At 43.7% G+C, this 22401-nt stretch overlaps 1 protein-coding gene across 2 annotated transcripts in view; it reads left to right on the forward strand.

Moving 5' to 3' along the window:
- The window catches only part of STUB1 (STIP1 homology and U-box containing protein 1), a 34511-nt gene extending 15647 nt beyond the window's left edge, over positions 1–18864 (forward strand). Inside the window, exons 3-8 of one of the 2 annotated variants that reach the window (XR_008847299.1) lie at positions 9219–9384; positions 10700–10790; positions 16345–16401; positions 16505–16621; positions 17405–17949; positions 18120–18864. Coding sequence is in view for 1 of the 2 variants with exons in the window: in XM_056536559.1 (XP_056392534.1) it covers positions 9219–9384; positions 10700–10790; positions 16345–16401; positions 16505–16621; positions 17405–17530 (557 nt within the window). In the remaining variant the exon portion in view is untranslated. Of the gene's footprint in view, positions 1–9218; positions 9385–10699; positions 10791–16344; positions 16402–16504; positions 16622–17404 lie in introns of both variants that reach the window. The other variant, XM_056536559.1, reaches the window with a different exon arrangement.
- The last annotated feature ends 3537 nt before the right edge of the window (positions 18865–22401 follow it).

Here is a 22401-nt window from a genome sequence, read left to right on the forward strand (position 1 = left end):
ATTGTTCTCTGTTATCAGCCATTGCTCTGTATATAGAGACTGACTGTAAGATAGGTGACTATATAGTCTATTGTTCCCTGTTATCAGCCATTGCTGGGTATATAGAGACTGACTGTAAGATAGGTGACTATATAGTCTATTGTTCTCTGTTATCAGCCATTGCTGGGTATATAGAGACTGACTGTAAGATAGGTGACTATATAGTCTATTGTTCTCTGTTATCAGCCATTGCTCTGTATATAGAGACTGACTGTAAGATAGGTGACTATATAGTCTATTGTTCCCTGTTATCAGCCATTGCTCTGTATATAGAGACTGACTGTAAGATAGGTGACTATATAGTCTATTGTTCTCTGTTATCAGCCATTGCTGGGTATATAGAGACTGACTGTAAGATAGGTGACTATATAGTCTATTGTTCTCTGTTATCAGCCATTGCTGGGTATATAGAGACTGACTGTAAGATAGGTGACTATATAGTCTATTGTTCTCTGTTATCAGCCATTGCTGGGTATATAGAGACTGACTGTAAGATAGGTGACTATAGTCTATTGTTCTCTGTTATCAGCCATTGCTGCGTATATAGAGACTGACTGTAAGATAGGTGACTATATAGTCTATTGTTCTCTGTTATCAGCCATTGCTGGGTATATAGAGACTGACTGTAAGATAGGTGACTATATAGTCTATTGTTCTCTGTTATCAGCCATTGCTGGGTATATAGAGACTGACTGTAAGATAGGTGACTATATAGTCTATTGTTCTCTGTTATCAGCCATTGCTGGGTATATAGAGACTGACTGTAAGATAGGTGACTATATAGTCTATTGTTCTCTGTTATCAGCCATTGCTGGGTATATAGAGACTGACTGTAAGATAGGTGACTATATAGTCTATTGTTCTCTGTTATCAGCCATTGCTGGGTATATAGAGACTGACTGTAAGATAGGTGACTATATAGTCTATTGTTCTCTGTTATCAGCCATTGCTGGGTATATAGAGACTGACTGTAAGATAGGTGACTATAGTCTATTGTTCTCTGTTATCAGCCATTGCTGGGTATATAGAGACTGACTGTAAGATAGGTGACTATAGTCTATTGTTCTGTTATCAGCCATTGCTCTGTATATAGAGACTGACTGTAAGATAGGTGACTATATAGTCTATTGTTCTCTGTTATCAGCCATCAGGTAGGGTTTGTTTATTTATAAGGCTGCAGGCCTGCGGTTTGATTCATCACATTTCGGAGCCCGGGTTATTTTTGTATTTTTTTGCAGGGTAATGTCGTTTATTATTTTTTTATTTTTCTTTTTTAAGCTAATGCCCGGTTGGCACTTGTCATCTGCCCAGTAATATCTCCTATAAATAGCTCTGGCACGAGGATGAGGGAGAGAACGGGCACTGCGCCACACACAGCGTCATAGGGACTGAATGGAGAACCGACTTCAAGAAGCGCTCAATATATCCAGATCTCATTGAGAGAGAGCTGGAGAGGAGGTGTATAACTACTATATATCCTGATCTCATAGAGATTGCAGCAGCAGTATACAGATAGAGCTGGAGGGGAGGTGTATAACTACTATATATCCTGATCTCATAGAGATTGCAGCAGCAGTATACAGATAGAGCTGGAGGGGAGGTGTATAACTACTATATATCCTGATCTCATAGAGATAGCAGCAGTATACAGATAGAGCTGGAGGGGAGGTGTATAACTACTATATATCCTGATCTCATATAGATAGCAGCAGTATACAGATAGAGCTGGAGGGGAGGTGTATAACTACTATATATCCTGATCTCATAGAGATTGCAGCAGCAGTATACAGATAGAGCTGGAGGGGAGGTGTATAACTACTATATATCCTGATCTCATAGAGATAGCAGCAGTATACAGATAGAGCTGGAGGGGAGGTGTATAACTACTATATATCCTGATCTCATAGAGATAGCAGCAGTATACAGATAGAGCTGGAGGGGAGGTATATAACTACTATATATCCTGATCTCATAGAGATTGCAGCAGCAGTATACAGATAGAGCTGGAGGGGAGGTGTATAACTACTATATATCCTGATCTCATAGAGATTGCAGCAGCAGTATACAGATAGAGCTGCAGGGAAGGTGTATAACTACTATATATCCTGATCCCATAGAGATAGCAGCAGTATACAGATAGAGCTGGAGGGGAGATGTATAACTACTATATATCCTGATCCCATAGAGATAGCAGCAGTATACAGATAAAGCTGGAGGGGAGGTGTATAACTACTATATATCCTGATCTCATAGAGATTGCAGCAGCAGTATACAGATAGAGCTGGAGGGGAGGTGTATAACTACTATATATCCTGATCTCATAGAGATTGCAGCAGCAGTATACAGATAGAGCTGGAGGGGAGGTGTATAACTACTATATATCCTGATCTCATAGAGATAGCAGCAGTATACAGATAGAGCTGGAGGGGAGGTGTATAACTACTATATATCCTGATCTCATAGAGATAGCAGCAGCAGTATACAGATAGAGCTGGAGGGGAGGTGTATAACTACTATATATCCTGATCTCATAGAGATTGCAGCAGCAGTATACAGATAGAGCTGGAGGGGAGGTGTATAACTACTATATATCCTGATCTCATAGAGATTGCAGCAGCAGTATACAGATAGAGCTGCAGGGAAGGTGTATAACTACTATATATCCTGATCCCATAGAGATAGCAGCAGTATACAGATAGAGCTGGAGGGGAGGTGTATAACTACTATATATCCTGATCCCATAGAGATAGCAGCAGTATACAGATAAAGCTGGAGGGGAGGTGTATAACTACTATATATCCTGATCTCATAGAGATTGCAGCAGCAGTATACAGATAGAGCTGGAGGGGAGGTGTATAACTACTATATATCCTGATCTCATAGAGATTGCAGCAGCAGTATACAGATAGAGCTGGAGGGGAGGTGTATAACTACAATATATCCTGATCTCATAGAAATAGTAGCAGTATACAGATAGAGCTGGAGGGGAGGTGCATAACTACTATATATCCTGATCTCATGGAAATAGTAGCAGTATACAGATAGAGGGGTGGTGTATAACTACTATATATCCTGATCTCATAGAAATAGTAGCAGTATACAGTAGGGATCGACCGATATCGTTTTTTTAGGGCCGATAGCCGATAACTTATACCGATATTTCGGTATAAGTTATCGGCTATTTAACCCCCTGCGTCACCGCTGCAGATCATTGATTTAAAGCGGGCGCTTTAAATCAATGATCTGCAGTGGCTTTTGCGGGGCCATAGGCCGCCACCGCCACCACCCGCTTCTCTCCCCCTACCTGTCAGGGTGCTCCGGGCCATCCATCGTTCCTGTAGTGTCCGGGGGCGTTCCGGGTGGAGGGTGGTCCGGCGGGCCTCTTCTCCACTCCGGGCAGGCTCCGGCCTAGTACGCTGCATAGACGTCGCTGCGCAGTGATGCCCGTGTGCAGCGACGCACCTGACGTCACGGCGTAGCGGCGTCTATGCAGCGTACTAGGCCGGAGCCTGCCCGGAGTGGAGAAGAGGCCCGCCGGAGAAGAATGACAGCCTGGACCGGACCGGACCACCCTCCACCCGGAACGCCCCCGGACACTACATGAAGGAAGGATGGCCTGGACCACCCCCATTACGGGTAAGTTTAATTTTTTTATTCACTCGGAGGGTGGGGAAGGGGCCCGACCGGTATAGCGGTATGGGAAAAAATCCATACCGGTATACCGCCTAGCATCACGGTGGGGGGTGCGACGCGGTGCGGTGGGTCGGCGGTGCGGCGGGTCGAGGGGGGTGCGGTGGGGGCGGGGCATTATCGGCTTATCGGCAAGATAATTGCCAATACCGATAATGCCCAAAATCGTGATTATTGGCCGATAATATCGGCCATACCGATAATCGGTCGATCCCTAGTATACAGATAGAGCTGGAGGGGAGGTGCATAACTACTATATATCCTGATCTCATAGAAATAGTAGTAGTATACAGATAGAGGGGTGGTGTATAACTACTATATATCCTGATCTCATAGAAATAGTAGCAGTATACAGATAGAGCTGGAGGGGAGGTATATAACTACTATATATCCTGATCCCATAGAGATAGCAGCAGTACACAGATAGAGCTGGAGGGGAGGTGTATAACTACTATATATCCTGATCCCATGGAGATAGCAGCAGTACACAGATAGAGCTGGAGGGGAGGTGTATAACTACTATATATCCTGATCCCATAGAGATAGCAGCAGTACACAGATAGAGCTGGAGGGGAGGTGTATAACTACTATATATCCTGATCCCATAGAGATAGCAGCAGTACACAGATAGAGCTGGAGGGGAGGTGTATAACTACTATATATCCTGATCTCATATAAATAGTAGCAGTATACAGATAGAGCTGGAGGGGAGGTGTATAACTACTATATATCCTGATCCCATAGAGATAGCAGCAGCAGTATACAGATAGAGCTGGAGGGGAGGTATATAACTACTATATATCCTGATCCCATAGAGATAGCCACAGTATACAGATAGAGCTGGAGGGGAGGTGTATAACTACTATATATCCTGATCCCATAGAGATAGCCACAGTATACAGATAGAGCTGGAGGGGAGGTGTATAACTACTATATATCCTGATCCCATAGAGATAGCAGCAGTATACAGATAGAGCTGGAGGGGAGGTGTATAACTACTATATATCCAGATCCCATAGAGATAGCAGCAACAGTATACAGATAGAGCTGGAGGGGAGGTGTATAACTACTATATTTCCTGATCCCATAGAGATAGCAGCAGTATACAGACAGAGCTGGATGAAAGGTGTATAACTATATATCCTGGTTCCATAGATAGCAGCAGTATACAGATAGAGCTGGAGGGGAGGGGGGGGGGATGTATGAGTACTATATATCCTGATCCCATAGAGATAGCAGCAGTATACAGATAGAGCTGGAGGGGAGGTGTATAACTATAACTACTATATATCCTGATCCCAATGAGATAGCAGCAGCAGCAGCAGTACACAGATAGAGCTGGAGGGGAGGTGTGTATCTACTATATATCCCGATCCCATAGAGATAGAGCTGGAGGGGAAAAACTACTATATGTCCTGATCCCATAGGGATAACAGCAGCAGCATACAGATAGAGCTGGAGGGAAGGTGAATAACTACTATACATCCTTATCCCATAGAAATAGCAGCAGTATACAGATATAGCTGGGAGGGGTTTGGCAGCTGTCAGGTGCGATCTGATGTCATCCTGTAGTATATATGAAGTCTTCTGACCCAAGACTGACCACTTTTTTTTAACATTAAGCACTGATCTAATCTGCGGCTCTCTACCAGTGTTTTCCAGCCAGGGCACCTACAGCTGTTGCAAAACTACATCTACATCATGCCCGAAGTTTTGCAACAGCTGCAGGCACCCTGGTTGGGAAACACTGGTATAGAGCCTTTTATTCTATAAATTGGTGAGCATCAATTCAGGAGACTGCTGCCCTCTTGTGGTTAAGTTTAGAACCTCCATAGGTCACACTACTTTCTACAGCTGCGACCAGTAAATTATAGAGCAACAAATAAAGTACAAAAACCTCGATGTAAATATCCTACCCAAAATGGCTGAAGAGACAAAGCAGTCGGCGATGTTTGACCTCTAGTGGTTAAAGAATTTCCCTGTTTGTCAGTATTTTAAATAGGAGACCCACTAAACCAGTGTCTCCCAATCAGGGTGCCTCCAGCTGTTGCAAAACTACAACTCCCAGCATGCCCAGACAGCCGAAGGCTGTCTGGGCATGCTGGGAGTTGTAGTTTTGCAACAGCTGGAGGCACCCTGATTGGGAAACACTGCTCTAAACCAATCAGGTCTGGTTTGTGTGCGACGTAATCATGTGATGCGACCTAACCTGGGGAAACCTAGTGAGTCGAATCTGCAAGATCAGCCTTTTTTTGTGCGCCTAATTAATTGTTCAGCTTTTTTTTTTTTATTTAAAATTTTTTATTTTTATTTTTTATGGCAACTTTCTATTATATTTTTTGTTTCGCTTTTTCCAGATCTCTTCTCGCCGCCATTGAAAAATCTTTTTTTCCATTCAGATTCCAGAAGCCTGTCCCTGTTATACTTTTCACAGCTGAGGGTTTGTTACAGTTCCTTGCAGTCAGGACAGTTTTCTGTTGGATAAACAGCCCGAATAGGTTTTACCTGCACCGATACATTGTAACGAACCATCAGAACAGGAGATAGAACAGAGCTGATGTGTGTGTAACTTACAGTGAAAAGGTGGCAAAGCCATAGGTTGTTCTCCATTTGGGCAACTCTGAGACGGACGGGGGGGGGGGGTGTTTAACTCATTGAGTGTTGCAAACCCTGTTGCTCTACCGTCCTGCGGCTGTCCGGGCATGCTGGGAGTTGCAGTTTTGCAACAGCTGGATGGGCCGCAGGCTGAGGAACATTGAGGGAGATTTATTAGAAACTGTGTAGAGGAAGAGCGGTGCAGTTGCCCCTAGCAACCAATAAGATTACTTCTTTCATTTTTTTTTAAAAGGCCTCTAAAGGTAAAAGACGTGATCTGATTGGTTGCGATGGGCAACTGCTTCACTTTTTCTTTGCACAGGTTTTGATAAATCTCCCCGATTGTCCTAAGTAAACCAATAGTGATCTATGATTACTAAGCCGTCCTGTGCTCAGAGGTCTTAGAGTGGGTAGGGCATTACTATTGTCTTTAAGATATTATATATACAGTATATATATATATATATGTATGTATGTATGTATGTGTGTGTTTATGTATGTAGATGTATACAGTGATCCCCCGACTTATGATGGCCCCGACATATGATCATTTCTACATATGATTGCCTCTCAGAGCCCATTGTATGTTGAGGGCAGCCTCGACATATGATGCTGCTGTGTGTCGGGCCATCGTACAAACAGCTATCTGACAGCGCTGACAACTTCACCATCTGACCGATAGTTGTTTAATGTGCCCCGTTCTGCCTCCTGTTACTCACATGCTGTCCTGCTAACTCATACAGGCTTCCACTGTGAGCTCCGTGTAAGCCCCGCCCCCCCAGTGCAGCCATAGCCAATAGCCTGCAGCATCTTGCTGCAGGCATCCAATGAGCTGCTGGCTGCCCTCCCCTTCCTTTCCTATAGAGCTGTAGTCGGCAGGATGGTAATGGAGGACATTCTGTCCCCCTGAAGGTATTTAAAGAACTGTACAGTACTGTATGCAATGTCACACATCACATACAATACATATACACACTATACACCCCATACATCAATGTTTCCCTATCAGTGTGTCTCCAGCTGTTGCAAAACTATAACTCCCAGCATGCCCAGCCAGTCAATGGCTGTACATACATGCTGGGAGTTGTAGTTGTGCAACAGCTGGAGGCACCCTGGTTTGTTAAACACTCCCCATACACTCCACATACAATGGTCATCCCAGAACCAATTAGCAGTTTCCCATAGAGATATGTATTCAACATACAATGGTTCCGAGGCCCCAGAACCAATTACCATTTTTATATAGACATATGTAATCGACATATGATGGTTTCAACATATGATGTTGAGGGACCACTGTATATTATTTATATTTATTATTTAATTATTATTTTATTTATACTTTATTTAATTATTATTTATTTATAATAATTATTATTTTATTTTTATTAATGTATTTATTTAGTATTATTAGTAGTATTTTTTTTTAGTATTAATTATTGTTATATAAAAAAATATATATATGTGTGTAGATGTATATATTATATATTTTTATTATTTATTTAATAATAATTATTTTTATTTATTAATTATTTTATAATTTATTTAATTATTATTTATTTATAATAATAAATAATTTATTTTTATTAATGTATTTATTTAGTATTATTAGTAGTATTGTTTTTTTTGTATTAATTATTGTTATATAAATAATTAAATATATATATATATATATATATATATATATATATAAAAATATAATATATGGAATATATTTAGGAATATGCAAAGCAGCTCATCACACCACGTTCTCAGGTAGCAGCCCTGAGATCAGCTTTGGCTCTGGTTACGAAGTCTCAGAAACTGATCGGGATTAATGCCAGAATTCTCCCCAGAGGGGAAGAAGACCCATCTGCAGAAAGCTGTTTTGGCCGAGCCAAGTGTTCTCTATCACCAAAAGTGCAAAGGTGTCACACTAAAAAATCGTGCACAAAGGATGCGGTCTATCGCTAAGCCCTTCTCCAACAGGAGAGAGGCCCCCAACAAACCTACCCTTCACCTCCGGGCCAAAAGGCACCTGCAAGGATCCAGGTTCGATGTCCCTTTTCGCCGAAGCTACTAAGGGGCCACAAATGCACCTGGCTTCAACCTGGGTGTTAACCAAGGTATCAGCCAAGGAGCCGTATACTGATGGAATCTCAACCGAAGCCAAGATGCCCGGGGGTTACAGGGAGGTGAGGAGCCTGATGGTCACACACACCTCCCCTAGACCACCAGGAGCGACACCCAGAAGGGCTACCGCAGCCTGACAATCCTGTGTACAAAACCAACGCGTAAAAGGGGCACAGTGACATACAAAAATAATAAATAAGTGGATGAGTGCAGATATACTGGATATATTTTGGATCATCTATCCGGATCTATAAAAATTTCCCTGATCCTAGCCAGAAGGCCGGGATACCAAGGGTGAGTGCCAAAAGGGAAGGGTTAATGGTGCAGTGCTTCCACTCAATGGGGAATCCATCCAGTGAGTTTCGGCACCTCAGGGTCACCACAAATGTACCTCAGCTCTACACCCCGCAACCTCATGGCGAGACCTGGAGGAAACAGAGCACATCAGAGCAGCCATTGAGATGGTTCTATGGCACCAGCCCCGGAACGTCCCGGTACACCAGCTCCTCCATGCAGCCATCCATTCCTACCAGTGGACTACCTGATCAGAACAGATACTACACTTGATCTTAGCCAAAAGAGAACACCCTGCTCTGTACTGAGGGGCAACCCCCCCGAAACAGCTCTGGCTGAGACTTTGTAACTGGAGCCAGAGCTGATCTTAGGGCTGCTACCTGAGAAGGGGGTGTGATGAGCTGCTTTGCATATTCCTTACCCAGAAGGCCCGCGGAGTGCTAATGGTTTTTTTGAATACACTAAACTTGCCTCCCCCTCCCTTCCAGCATACAATCTGGCCAAAGAACAGCGACTAAACTTCGGAGACGACATCCCCAGCGCCCTGCGGATCGCCAAGAAGAAGCGATGGAACAGCATAGAGGAGCGGAGGATCAACCAGGAGAACGAGCTGCACGCCTATCTCACCAGACTCATCCTGGCGGAGAAGGAAAGGTGAGGACCCGGAGATGGAAGGACTAGGCCGATCTCCCATTCACGAGTATGAGAAAGCTGAGTATCTGCACATGACACAAGAGAAGGACGGTTGTATGTACATCCAGCAATGTAATCCTGTGGCTTCTGTCCCACCCCTTCTCTTGTCCTATCAAAAGGGGGTACTCCGGTGGAAAACTTTTTTTATTTTTTTTATTTTATTTTTTTATTATTTTTAAATCAACTGGTGCCAGAAAGTTAGAGATTTGTAAATTACTTCTATTAAAAAATCTTAATCCTTCCAGTACTTATTAGCTACTGAATACTACAGTGGAAATTCTTTTCTTTTTGGAACACAGAGCTCTCTGCTGACATCATGACCCCAGTGCTCTCTGCTGACATTTCTGTCCATTGTTAGGAACTGTCCAGAGCAGCATATGTTTGCTATGGGGATTTTCTCCTACTCTGGACAGTTCCTTAAATGGACAGAAATGTCAGCAGAGAGCACTGTGCTCATGATGTCAGCAGAGAGCACCGTGCTCATGATGTCAGCAGAGAGCACTGTGCTCGTGATGTCAGCAGAGAGCACTGTGTTCCAAAAAGAAAATAGTTTCCTCTGTAGTATTCAGCAGCTAATAAGTTCTGAAAGGATTAAGAGGTCAGAATCCTATAGCAGTTCCTATAAATAGATACTATATACATTAAAGGGGTATACCGGGAAATAAACTTTTATATATATATATATATATATATATATATATATATATATAATTTGTAAATGACTTCTATTAAAAAAATCTTAATCCTTCCAATAATTATCAGCTGCTGAAGTTGAGTTATTTTCTGTCTGGCACCAGTGCTCTCTGCTGACATCTCTGCTTGTCTCGGGAACTGCACAGAGTAGAAGAGGTTTGCTATGGGGATTTGCTTCTAAACTGGGCGGTTCCAGAGACACGTGTCATCAGTGAGCACTTAGACAGAAAAAAACAACTCAACTTCAGCAGCTCATAAGTATGAAAGGATTAAGATTTTTTAATAGAAGTAATTTACAAATCTGTTTAACTTTCTGGCACCAGTTGATAAAAAAAAAAAAAAAAATGTTTTCCACCGGAGTACCCCTTTTAAGGCAGTGTTTCCCAACCAGGGTGCCTCCAGCTGTGACAAAACTACAACTCTCAGCATGCCCGGACAGCCAAAGGCTGTCCGGGCATGCTGGGAGTTGTAGTTTTGCTACAGCTGTAGGTATTCTGTTCGGGGGTTGGCCTTAGTAGATTAGCGCCTTTTTATAGATGCAGTCTCTGTGTAGCGCAGCCTCTTACCTACTTTCTCGTCACAGGGAACTAGAAGACGCCAAGAGGAAACACGAAGAGGAGAACGTGGACGAGAACCGGGGCCGGACCCAGCTTTCCTGCGTAGCCACCAAACATGTAAGTGCAAGGCGTCCCCGGTGATCAGGACACTGCTCCGTTACACTGAGAGATTACAGATTTGTAAATTACTTCTATTAAAAAATCTTAATCCTTCCAGTACTTATTAGCTGCAGAATACTACAGAGGCAATTATTTTCTTTTTGGAACACAGAGCTCTCTGCTGACATCTCTGTCCAGATTTAAGAACTGTCCAGAGTTGGAGAAAATTCCCATAGCAAACATATGCTGCACTGGACAGTTCCTAAAATGGACAGAGGTGTCAGCAGAGAGCACTGTGTTCCAAAAAGAAAAGAATTTCCTATGTAGTATTAGGCAGCTAATAAGTACTGGACGGATTAAGATTTTTTTTTAATAGAAGTAATTTACAAATCTGTTTAACTTTCTGGCACCAGTTGATGTCGCTGGGGTCTGACTGCTGGGACCCCCGCGATCTCCCGTACGGGGACCTGGCACTGCCGCGACTGTGCAGCTAATGCTTTGTGTTGTCGCCCTCACTAATAGGTCGACAGACATCCCCCCCTCCATACAGCTGTATGGGGGGGGGGGGGGCACGAACGCTGCATCTCCACCTCTCCCATAGAGACACATGGAGGGGGCGTGTCGGCCGGGGTGTCATGCTGCGGTCAACACGCCTCCTGCATGGGGAGAGCCGGGGCCCCGTACAGGAGATTGCGTGGGACCCAGCGGTCGGACTAATTCGGCACCAATTCCCTATCCTTTTTAGTTAATAAAAGTGAATAGGCCCCTTCCCTATTAAAAGTTTGAATTGCCCCTTTTCCTATCTTTTATAATAAAATAATGTAAACAAAAATAAACATAATCCACAATTGTGCATTTTTGGTCATTTCACATGGCAGAAAAAGCAATCATGAAGTCATATCAAAAGAAAAATGGTACTGATAAAGACTACAGTCTCGGCGCAAAAAAATCACCCGTATACAGAAAAATTTGTGTCAGGGATTGTAAGAGAACCATTTCTAGCATGCAAACATTTTTTGTACAAAAAGTTAAAAAAATTTTAGTAGTGAAATAAAACCTATATAAACTGGGTATCGTTTTAATGGTATGGACCTACAGAATAGGGAAGGTGTTATTTTTACTGAAAAGTGCGCTGCGCAGAACCGGAAGGTAACAAATGTTGCTAAGGCTGCATTCACATCTCGTTTTTGCAATACGGTTCCTGCATGAGGTTTTTTGTATAAAAAAATAAAAAAAAATTCCCAAAACTGGACTGAACCGTGTACAGCATTATATACCTCTGTGCAGTTTTAAACCAGATATGGTTTGAAAATGGATGTCCAGTTGCATACGGTTTAAAGGGGTACTCCGCCCCTATACATCTTATCCCCTATCCAAAGGATAGGGGATAAGATGTTAGATCGCCGCGGTCCCGCTGCTGGGGACCCCGGGGATCTCTGCTGCGGCACCCCGCTATCATTACTGCACAGAGCGAGTTCGCTCTGTGCGTAATGACGGGCGATACAGGGGCCGGAGCAGCGTTACGTCACGGCTCCGCCCCTCATGACATCACGACCCGTCCCCTTAATGCAAGTCTATGACAGGAGGCGTGACGACTGCCACACCCCCTCCCATAGACTTGTATTGACGGGGGCGGGCCGTGGCTTCACGAGGGGCGGAGCCGTGATGTAACGATGCTCCGGCCCCTGTATCGCCCGTCATTACGTGCAGAGCGAACTTGCTCTGTGCAGTAATTATGGCGAGGTGCCGCAGCAGCGATCCCCAGGGTCCCCAGCAGCGGGACCCCGGGGATCCTTTGGATAGGGGATAAGATGTCTAGGGGCGGAGAACTCCTTTTAATAAGTTTTTTGAAGAAAAAAAAAATGGATACGGTTTTATGTTTGTCCTTAATTAAAGTTCTTCTTCTTCTATTTGTGGGAAGAACTTTCGGCGTGCACTGCGCATGTGCAAACTGCAAAACCGTATCGTGCAAACCGGATGAAACCGTACGCACATACGGTTCTATACAGTTCCCATTGACCACCATTTTATTTTTATTTTTTTAAACATACACAGGTTTAATCCGTTTTTTTCACCCAGACATAAAACTGTAGTAGACTACGGTTTTGTGTACGGGAAAAAAAACAGATAAAACCGTAAATGATGCAAAATGTACACAACAGGATGTCACGTTTGGCCTACGGTTTTCAATGACAGGTCTATACATACGGTTTGCAATACACTTCCATACGGTGTTTACACTGAAACCGGATACGGGAACCGTATTGCAAAAACGAGATGTGAATGCCGCCTAAATGGCGTTTTTCTTTTGCCCCACAAATATTATAATTTTTTTTTTTGTTCACTGTAATTTTGGGGTAAAATAAGTGATGTTATTACAAAGTACAGTTGCTGGCGCAAAAAACCAAGCCCTTATATGGGTCTGGAAAATGTTAAATTTAATCCCTTTTAGAAGACAGGGAGGAAAAAATTTAAGTGCAAAAAAATAAAAATAAATAAACTCAAGGGGTTAACAAGAAAAAAAATTAAGTATATATAGCTCCCTTCCAGAGGTTATAGAATCCTAAAATATCCTGTGCAGTCAGACTCTGCCACCTAAGTGGAATACAGATGGGTGAGGAGGTGGCAATGTGTTCGGCGCGCATGCGCGGGATCAGACCGCGCATGTCTGTAGTCTGTTACTATGGAAACACAGATTTGCATAGGACCTGTAGACACACAACTGATTATATATATATATATATATATATATATATATATATATATATATATATATATATATATATATATAAATTTTTTTTTTTTTTTTTTTTTTTTAATCAAGACTTTTCAAGGTTTCTTAATTTCTTATTTTAGATGCACTGGAGCAATCAAACATATAGCAACAGTATTCATGATGGGAGTTGTAGTTTTTTCACAGTTTGTTTAAACACTGCTGTACAGGATACAAAAAGCTTAGGTTGAAGGGTTACTCCGCTGCTAGACATCTTATTCCCTATCCATAGATGTCTGATTGCGATGGTCCCCCTGCTGAAGCCCCCGCAATCTCCTGCAGCACCTGGTGTTAACAAACGCCAGGTTCCTGTGGCAGTGAGGTCACAGCCACGCCCCTCGTGAAATCACACCACGCCCCCTCCGGGGGCGTGGTGTGACTTCACGAGGGGCGTGGCCGTGACGTCACGATCACAGCCTCCGGCTCCGAGCAAACAAAATGTTAAGAACGCTGGAGCACCCCCTTTTAACCGCTTAACGACCACGGACATAAATGTACGTCCTGGTGCGGAGGTACTTGGCGCACCAGGACATACATTTACGTCCTGTGTATGACCGCGAGCATCGGAGCGGTGTTCACGCCATACATGGCAGGTCCCGGTGGCTATCGGCAGCCGGGGACCCGCCGGTAATGGCCGACATCGGCGATCGCACAGATGTCCGCCATTAACCCCTCAGATGCCGTGATCAATACAGATCACGGCATCTGTGGCAATGCGCATGTTAAAATAGATGATCGGAACGCCCGCAGGGATCCGATCATCTGTAATAGCGGCCAGAGGTCCCCTCACCTGCCTCCATCCATCTCCCGGCATCTCCTGCTCTAGTCGGAGATCGAGCAGACCTGAGCAGAAGATTGCCGATAATACTGATCAGTGCTGTGTCCTATGCATAGCACTGAACAGTATTAGCAATCAAATGATTGGTATAGATAGTCCCCTATGGGGACATAAAAAGTGTAAAAATAAAATTAATAAATTGAAAAATGTAAAAATAAAAAGTAAAAAAAAATGAAAAATCCCCTCCCCCAATAAAAATTGTCCATCTTGTCCCCAAAAAGCAAAAAAAATTATTTTTAATAAACATATTTGGTATTTCCGCGTGTGTAAATGTTCGAACTATCAAAATATAATGTGAATGTTTCCTTTATTTATTTATTTTTTTGTCACGTTTTATTCCCCCAAAAAATTTATAAGAAGTCTAATCTAAAAGTTTTATATATGCAAATGTGGTATCGATAAAAAGTACAGATGACGGCACAAAAAATGAGCCCTCGTACCGCCCTATATACGGAAAAAGTTATAGGTGGTCAAAATAGGGCGATTTTAGATGACTGATTTTGTACAAAAAGTTTTAGATTTTTTTTAAGCATTACAAAAATAGAAAAGTATCCATGGGTATAATTTTAATTGTGTTGACCCACAGAATAAAGAACACGTCATTTTTGCCGTAAAGTTTACAGCGTGACAACGAAACCCTGCAAAATGTGCAAAATTTTGGTTTTCATTTAAATTTCCTCCCTAAAAAAATTATTCTTTGGGTTCGCCGTACATTTTATGGTAAGATGAGAGGTTTCATTATAAAGTACAATTGGTCACGCAAAAAACAAGCCCTTATATGGGTCTGTACATGGAAATATAAAGGAGATATGGATTTTAGAAGGCGAGGAGGAAAAAACGAAAACGAAAAATAAAATTGGCCTGGTCCGTAAGGTGAAAATGGGCTTGGTCCTTAAGGGGTTAAAGGGGTACTCTGGTGGAATTTTTTGTTTAATCAACTGGTGCCAGAAAGTTAAACAGATTTGTAAATGACTTCTATTAAAAAATCTTAATCCTTCCTGTATTTATCAGCTGCTGTATGCTCCACAGGAAGTTCTTTTCTTTTTGAATGTATTTTCTGTCTGACCACAGTGCTCTCTGCTGACACCTCTGTCCATGTCAGGAACTGTCCAGAGCAGGAGAAAATCCCCATAAGCAAACCTCTCCTGCTCTGGACAGTTCCTGACATGGACAGAGGTGTCAGCAGAGAGCACTGTGGTCAGGCAGAAAAAAAATTAAAAAAGAAAAGAACTTCCTGTGGAGCATACAGCAGCTGATAAGTACTAGAAGGATTAAGATTTTTAAATAGAAAGTTAAACAGATTTGTAAATTACTTCTGTCACCAGTTGATAAAAAAAAAAAAAGTTTTCCACAGGAGTACCCCTTTAAACACCAAAGGGGGTATTCTGATCTCAGGTAAAAAAAAAAAAAGAAAAAAAGTCAATTCTGCAGAAGCATAAAGTATCGCTTACTTGTCGCCCCCAGTTCTGAAACCACCAAAAATCCATTTGATTAACACTCGCAACTAGAGATGAGCGAATTTACAGTAAATTCGATTCGTCACGAACTTCTCGGCTCGGCAGTTGATGACTTTTCCTGCATAAATTAGTTCAGCTTTCAGGTGCTTCAGTGGGCTGGAGACTCTTTCCTAGGACTGTATCCACCTTTTTCAGCCACCGGAGCACCTGAAAGCTGAACTAATTTATGCAGGAAAAGTCATCAACTGCCGAGCCGAGAAGTTCGTGACGAATCGTATTTACTGTAAATTCGCTCATCTCTGCTCGCAACATTTTGACATTTGCACAAGTTATTTTTTTTCAATCAATGCATCAATAAACAAAGTTGGTATATATGTACAGAGTGGCGCCATTAATTCCTCATCGGGGGTACACAATGTGGGTGCAATAATCTGCAGGTATAATGCTGGGTCGGCTTCGTCTGACCACGTCCGAGATAACACTTTATTTCTTTATTGTACAAAGGACAAACATTTGGCAGAAATGGATGAACTCTTCTCCCAAGTGGACGAGAAACGTAAGGTAGGTGACTCCAGTCCGGCAGCCATATTGGTTGTCACCCAGGTAACTGTTCACTTGTTCCAATGCTGCTGCTGTTAACCCCATGTTTTTCGTGTGTGTGTAGAAGCGAGACATCCCGGATTACTTATGTGGAAAGATCAGCTTTGAGCTTATGAGGGAGCCGTGTATAACCCCCAGCGGGATCACCTACGACAGAAAGGACATCGAAGAGCACCTGCAGGTAATGTTCAGTGGAGACAGTTGTGGTATAGATCACAGCGCTGGGTCACAAGTTTAGAAGTAGAGCAGGAAAAAACCCTCAGGTATGGCGCTGCAGATCCTGATCTGAGGAAGGGAGGGATCCTCCCGAAACGCGTAATCTTGTCCATTTTATTGTTTTTTTAAATAAAATGTCCTCCTGAGGACTTTCCTATTACCTTTGGCATCCGCCTCATCTGTCTACAAGAGTCTGCAGCGCCATACCTGAGGGTTTTTTCCTGTTCTACTTCTAATATTGACTCCCAGGACGACTTGTTTCCTCCTGCAACCCATCGGCATAGCAGCGACTCGCACTACAGTACCCAGATTATATCGTGGGTGATATGCTTTTTTGCATAGATCTCAAGGTGAGCGGCCATCTATAAGCCCCGTGGGGTTGCCTCCCCACCCACCACCCGATCTATTGAGGGTAAATACACGAGGCGCCGTCCGTCGGTCCTTTCTTTTCTTTTCTCTACTGGGTCACAAGTGACTCTTAAAGGGGTATTCCGCTGCCTTGGTGTGGGCGGTGGAGGTCGGGACATCATGGCCACGCCCCCTCAATGTAAGTCTATGGGAGGTGACCGCCACGCCCCCTCCCTTAGACTTACATTGAAGGGGCGTTGTGTGATGGCACAAGGGGCGTGGCCGTGACATCATGACCCCCACACCCAACGTTCTAAACGAACCCCCTGGTTAAAAAAGTGCAGCCTTTTTTTTTTTATAAAGTTTTATTAACCGTAGATGTGACTTTCTTTTCCTGCAGCGAGTCGGACACTTCGATCCTGTCACCCGGAGCCCATTGACCCAAGATCAGTTGATCCCCAACCTAGCCATGAAAGAAGTCATCGACGCCTTCATATTGGAGAATGGTTGGGTGGAGGACTATTAGGTTAATGCCACCTTCCCGAGCACTTATTATTATTATTATTTTTTTTTTATATCTATATAATTTTGGTGGTGGATCGCACCAGTCGCAGAGTGACGTAACGTGCCTGTCTTGCCTTCATGCCTTACTTGTCTTGCTCACGTCCATTGCTGTCCACTGGGGCAGAGCTTTTCCCATCTCCAAAACCATCATCGATCACAAGCTCCGTGGTCGTCCGCTCCAGCACCTGTCTCGTCTCTCCCCAAGCAAACGCCAATAATCCGCTCTCCATACAGTGGTGGACCAGCAACAGGTCAAACTAGAGCTGCACAAAGCAGGAGGACTATGCAGCAGTACAACGTCAGATACGCAAACATGGCCGCCTGCATCCCCAGCGTGTTTCTTCTTCTACCTTCTGTTTACTGTTATGTTTTTGAGTCCAGGTTTCTCGGAGGCTTCTTCAGTTTTTGAGTCCAGGTTTCTCAGCGGCTTCTTCAGTTTTTGAGTCCAGGTTTCTCGGAGGCTTCTTCAGTTTTTGAGTCCAGGTTTCTCAGAAGCTTCTTCAGTTTTTGAGTCCAGGTTTCTCAGAGGCTTCTTCAGTTTTTGAGTCCAGGTTTCTCAGAGGCTTCTTCAGTTTTTGAGTCCAGGTTTCTCGGAGGCTTCTTCGGTTTTTGAGTCCAGGTTTCTCAGAGGCTTCTTCAGGTTTTGAGTCCAGGTTTCTCAGAGACTTCTTCGTGCAACTCAAGTACATGGAGGAAAACTCCCATTTGCCATTACATGACACCCTAGGTCATAGACTATTTACCCGTGCTGCTCTTTACTTTAACAGAGAAATCCCTTGCGCCGAACAGTCTGGATTAAATCTGAGAAGCAGTGTGAACTTGGCTTTCGTACATGGACTCCTTCCGTCAGCAATCCTTAGCTATCATGGTGGTTTGAGCCGTATTACTCTGTGTGCTGCTCCAGTGACCTCCAACCGGTGAAATGATGGCTCCCGTGTTCTGATGATGATGGGAGTTGTAGTTTCATAATAGGTCTCAGGCCTTTGGCCTACACAGATGATAACCGTATTGTCACAGGCTGTAACTTACTAACCCGCTGGGGGAATGGAGCGCTGACGACTATAGACAATGCCCCCCGTCCTCCATCGTAGCCGCCATCGACACCAATCGTATATTACTGGTGATCAGGACGGACGCCCCACCCCATCGGATTTCTTCAGTTGAATTTGTTAGCTTTTTTTTTCCCCCCTTGTACATAGACGATGTAAATATGTTCTAGTGTCTCGTATATATGCGGCTGCAGGACTATACACCTTTATGATTGGTCAAAATCCGGACACGGAGGAGGGTGGGGGGTGGGGGGGGATATAGTGTGTCTGCTTTTTCTGTGAATGCACCGTGCAAATATTAAAGAGGTTATGCGGTTTCTCTGTGACCGGACTGGTGAATTGTTTCAAGGGTTAAAGGCTCTGACTGTCAAGGTTGTCTTTATAGGTAACATCCTCTGTAGCAGTGGTCTCAAACTGTGGTCCTCCAGATGTTGCAAAACTTCAACTCCCAGCATGCCCGGACAGCCAACGGCTGTCCGGGCATGCTGGGAGTTGAAGTTTTGCCACATCTGGAAGACCACAGTTTAAGACCACTACTCTATAAGGAAGAAGAGACCCCACAATTTTAGAAACCTTCGATAGGTAGTTTAAAGGGGTAGTCCCCTGGAAAACTTTTTTTTTTTTTTTTAAGATCAACTGGTGCCAGAAAGTTAAACAGATTTGTAAATGACTTCCATTTAAAAATCTTAATCCTTCCAGTACTTATCAGCTGCTGTATGATCCACAGGAAGTTATTTTCTTTTTATATTTCCTTTTTTTTTTTTTTTTTTTTTGTCTGACCACAGTGCTCTCTGCTGACATCTCTGTCCGTTTTAGGAACTGTCCAGGGCAGCATATGTTTTCTATGGGGATTTGCTCCTACTCAGGACAGTTCCTAAAATGGACAGAGGTGTCAGCAGAGAGCACTGTGGTCAGAGAGAAAGGAAATTCAAAAAGAAAAGAACTTCCTCTGGATCATATAACAGCTAAGTACAGGAAGGGTTAAGATTTTTTTTTAATAGTCATTTACAAATCTGTTTAACTCTTTGGCACCAGTTGATTTAAAAAAAAATAAATACATGTTTTCCAGTGGAGTACCTCCTTTTAAAAAGGTTATCCACCATAAGGTGATTTTTGTACATACCTGCCAGGCACTAATAGACATGCCTAGGAAAGATCTGTGCTTGTCTTTGGGCTAAATGGCTATGTTGTGAGATTACTATAATACTGTGGCTATTTCCTGTTGGAGTTCGTTCTCTCAAACTACAAATCCCATAGTTCCTTGTTTGTAAGTGTGAGGTCACTTTCTGCCATCCCACACATCAGCCACATCACCCATTGAAACACAAATGAGCTGCAGTCCATTCAAAAGACCAGTGTTTTCTATCCAGCTGTTCCAAAAATACAAATAGTTGCAGAATGATCTCCCTCCCACCCAGCGGTCATTCCACCCATTGAAGCAGACAGGCTCCCTTTGCACATCTGACTAGTGATGTCATGTCTCGGCCACACTGCAACATGGGAAAACCCGAGACTTGAGTCATTTTGTATGCTATTAAAAATAAATATTGGGGTGGAAATCACAGAAGAAATGTGAGAGAACCTTCCCACACAGGTACAGACACTATATTATGAACTACACGAACTTTACAGCCCCTGTAGCACAGTCAAATAAAAAAAAAAAAATTCCTGGAATACCCCTAATGGTTCTGGCTGTCTACTGTCACCATGAGGGCGCACTCACTGTTTATACATTGGCCCCTGCATTAGAATCTGTTGTAGCATAAAATCTGTTTATTATGTGAATCCATATTAGATGGGCAAATTCAGTGATCACGGTGACTTAGGGTCAGGACTTGGATTTAACTCCTAACCTTGTGGGTATTCTCGGAACAGTGTGGAGAGTATACGGAGAATTGTATGATGGAGGAAAAACATCCTGTAAATACAACTTGTCAGAGGATAATGTCAGGAATTGTTCTGAGGAGCAGGCGGAGCAGTCAGGAAATTGCAGCTGAATACAGAGATGGTGTCCGGCTTCCATGTTCAATTCCACAACTCAACGCTCCTCAGTACGGATGAGCTGTAACAGAAAATAACCAGAAAGACAAGACTCCTGGGGAGGGCAAGAGAGCAAAAACATGGCCTGGTCAGATGGATCCAGATCTCTATATACACTGCTCAAAAAAATAAAGGGAACACCTAAACACCACAATGTAACTCCAAGTCACTGACACTTGTGTGAGATCCCACTGTCCACTCAGGAAGAACACTGATTGACAATCAATTTCACATGGAACAGACAACAGGTGGAAATTATAGACAATTAGAAAGACACCCCCAATAAAGGAGTGGTTCTGCAGGTGGTGACCACAGACCACTTTTCATTTCCTATGCTTCCTGGCTGATGCTTTGGTCACTTTTGAATGCTGGCGGTGCTTTCACTCTAGTGGTAGCATGAGACGGAGTCTACAACCCCCACAAGTGGCTCAGGTAGTGCAGCTCATCCAGGATGGCACATCAATGCGAGCTGTGGCAAGAAGGTTTGCTGTGTCTGTCAGCGTAGTGTCCAGAGCATGGAGGTGCTACCAGGAGACAGGCCAGTACATCAGGAGATGTGGAGGAGGCCGTAGGAGGGCAACAAATCAGCAGCAGGACCACTACCTCCGCCTTTGTGCAAGGAGGAGCACTGCCAGAGCCCTGCAAAATGACCTCCAGCAGGCCACAAATGTGCATGTGTCCACTCAAACAGTCAGAAACAGACTCTATGAGGGTGGTATGAGGGCCAGACATCCACAGATGGGGGTTGTGCTTACAGCCCAACACAGCGCAGGACATTTAGCATTTGCCAGAGAACACCAAGATTGGCAAATTCACCACTGACGCCCTGTGCTCTTCACAGATTAAAGCAGGTTCACACTGAGCACATGTGACAGAGTCTGGAGACGCCGTGGAGAACGTTCTGCAGCCTGCAACATCCTCCAGCATGACCGGTTTGGCGGTGGGTCAGTAATGGTGTGGGGTTGCTTTTCTTTGGGGGCCACACAGCCCTCCATGTGCGTGCCAGAGGTAGCCTGACTGACATTAGGTACCGAGATGAGGTCCTCAGACCCCTTGTGAGACCATATGCTGGTGCGGTTGGCCCTGGGTTCCTCCTAATACAAGACAATGCTAGACCTCATGTGGCTGGAGTGTGTCAGCAGTTCCTGCAAGAGGAAGGCATTGATGCTATGGACTGGCCGCCCGTTCCCCAGACCTTAATCCGATTGAGCACATCTGGGACGTCTCGCTCCATCCAGCACAGACTGTCCAGGAGTTGGCGGATGCTTTAGTCCAGGTCTGGGAGGACATCCCTCAGGAGACCATCCTCCACCTCATCAGGATCATGCCCAGGCGTTGTAGGGAGGTCATACGGGCACGTGGAGGCCACACACACTACTGAGCCTCATTGGGACTTGTTTTAAGGACATTACATAAAGTTGGATCAGCCTGTAGTGGGGTTTTCCACTGTGATTTTGAGTGTGACTCCATATCCAGACCTCCAGGGGTTGATACATTTGATTTCCATTGATAATTTGTATGAGATTTTGTTGTCAGCGCATTCAACTATGTAAAGAGGAAAGGATTTCATACGATTAGTTCATTCTGATCTAGGATGTGTTCTCTGAGTGTTCCCTTTATTTTTTAAGCAGTATATAAACAATGCCTGGTCAGATGGGTCCAGATCTTTGTGCTACCAGGCAGATACAGAAGTAACATGAATGGAGATATTCCTGTTAGGTGTGAATGGTTCAGACTGGTGGGG

This window comes from Hyla sarda, chromosome 8 (assembly GCF_029499605.1).
Source record: "Hyla sarda isolate aHylSar1 chromosome 8, aHylSar1.hap1, whole genome shotgun sequence".
In the NCBI taxonomy this organism is placed as follows: Eukaryota; Metazoa; Chordata; class Amphibia; order Anura; family Hylidae; genus Hyla; species Hyla sarda.